This window comes from Elephantulus edwardii, unplaced genomic scaffold, assembly GCF_000299155.1.
Source record: "Elephantulus edwardii isolate Elephantulus edwardi_28Jun2011 unplaced genomic scaffold, EleEdw1.0 scaffold08421, whole genome shotgun sequence".
Lineage (NCBI taxonomy): Eukaryota > Metazoa > Chordata > Mammalia > Macroscelidea > Macroscelididae > Elephantulus > Elephantulus edwardii.
In genome coordinates, this window is record NW_006408171.1 from 1 (window position 1) to 1,079 (window position 1,079).

The following is a 1,079-nucleotide window of genomic DNA, read 5'->3' on the forward strand; positions in this document are numbered from 1 at the left end:
GTATCATCTGTATCCTGAGCCACCCCATCAAGAACACCAATGATGCCAACTCCTGCCAAATCATCATCCCTCAGAACCAGGTCAACAGGAAGTCAGGTAGGCAGTCACGGTGGCACTTCCTTTTGTGCTTTCTCCTTGGGGTTCCTTTTCTGTTCCTATCAGTCCTAGGACTCCCTTGCCTGATTCTTCCATGGGCAAAACTAGACTCGAGCTTAGATGGCTTCCTTTGGCCTCCTCCATCCCATGAGGGTAGCAGTGGTCCCTTGCATGCAGGCATGGCCTTGTGTTTGAGGCCCTTACTAACTGGGTATTTACCTGAACAGATATCTACGTGTGCATGATCTCCTATGCACACAACGTTGCTGCACAAGGCAAATACATTGCTATTGCCAGCACTACGGTGGAGACCTCAGAGCCTGAGAAGGAGATAGAGCCGGCCCTGGAGCTACTCGAGCCTATTGACCAGAAGTAAGAAGCTGGGCTGAGCCCCAGGGGAGAAGAAAGCCAAGGGGCTTTTTGGAGGAGAACCTGCAGAACTCCAGGGGGAAAAGGGGTTGGAGAAACTTTGAGGAGAGCAGGGAGCCTATTTTGAGGCCTATCCTTTTCTCCTCATCTCCCCTCAGGTTTGTGGCCATCAGTGACTTGTACGAACCCATTGATGATGGCGCTGAGAGCCAGGTAGGCAGATCCACCCCAGCTCCCTGGCTCCCAGCTGGTGCCCACCAGCATTCTGCCCCACCTCACCCTACTCTGGGTCCCTGGCTGGTTTTTCCAGGTGTTCTGTTCCTGCTCCTATGATGCCACTACCCACTTTGAGACAACCTGCAATGACATCAAAGACATCTACAAACGCATGGTTGGCTCAGCCTTTGACTTTGAGAACATGAAGCGCAAACAGAATGATGTCTTTGGTGAAGCTGACCAGTGATTGCCACCTGCCTACCCCAGTCCTGGCACCCTTCCCCAGCCCACTCCTCAGTCGGGGAGTCACTGGGGCTGGGTATCCTCTGATGCCCCCATCCTCATCCCCATCCTCATCCCCCACCTCAATGATTTACTGACCAAATCCTTAACCTTAG

The 1,079-nt window shown here is 52.9% G+C and overlaps 1 protein-coding gene across 1 annotated transcript; it reads left to right on the forward strand.

The window, feature by feature from the left end:
• Positions 1–8: 8 nt before the first annotated feature.
• On the forward strand, positions 9–928 carry LOC102868537 (rab GDP dissociation inhibitor alpha-like; the record flags this gene model as incomplete). Its single annotated transcript, XM_006903569.1, has 4 exons — positions 9–96; positions 324–468; positions 624–678; positions 776–928. Coding segments are annotated over 4 exons (441 nt in total), but the record flags the coding sequence as incomplete, so codon positions are not given.
• Between the last annotated feature and the right edge of the window lie 151 nt (positions 929–1,079).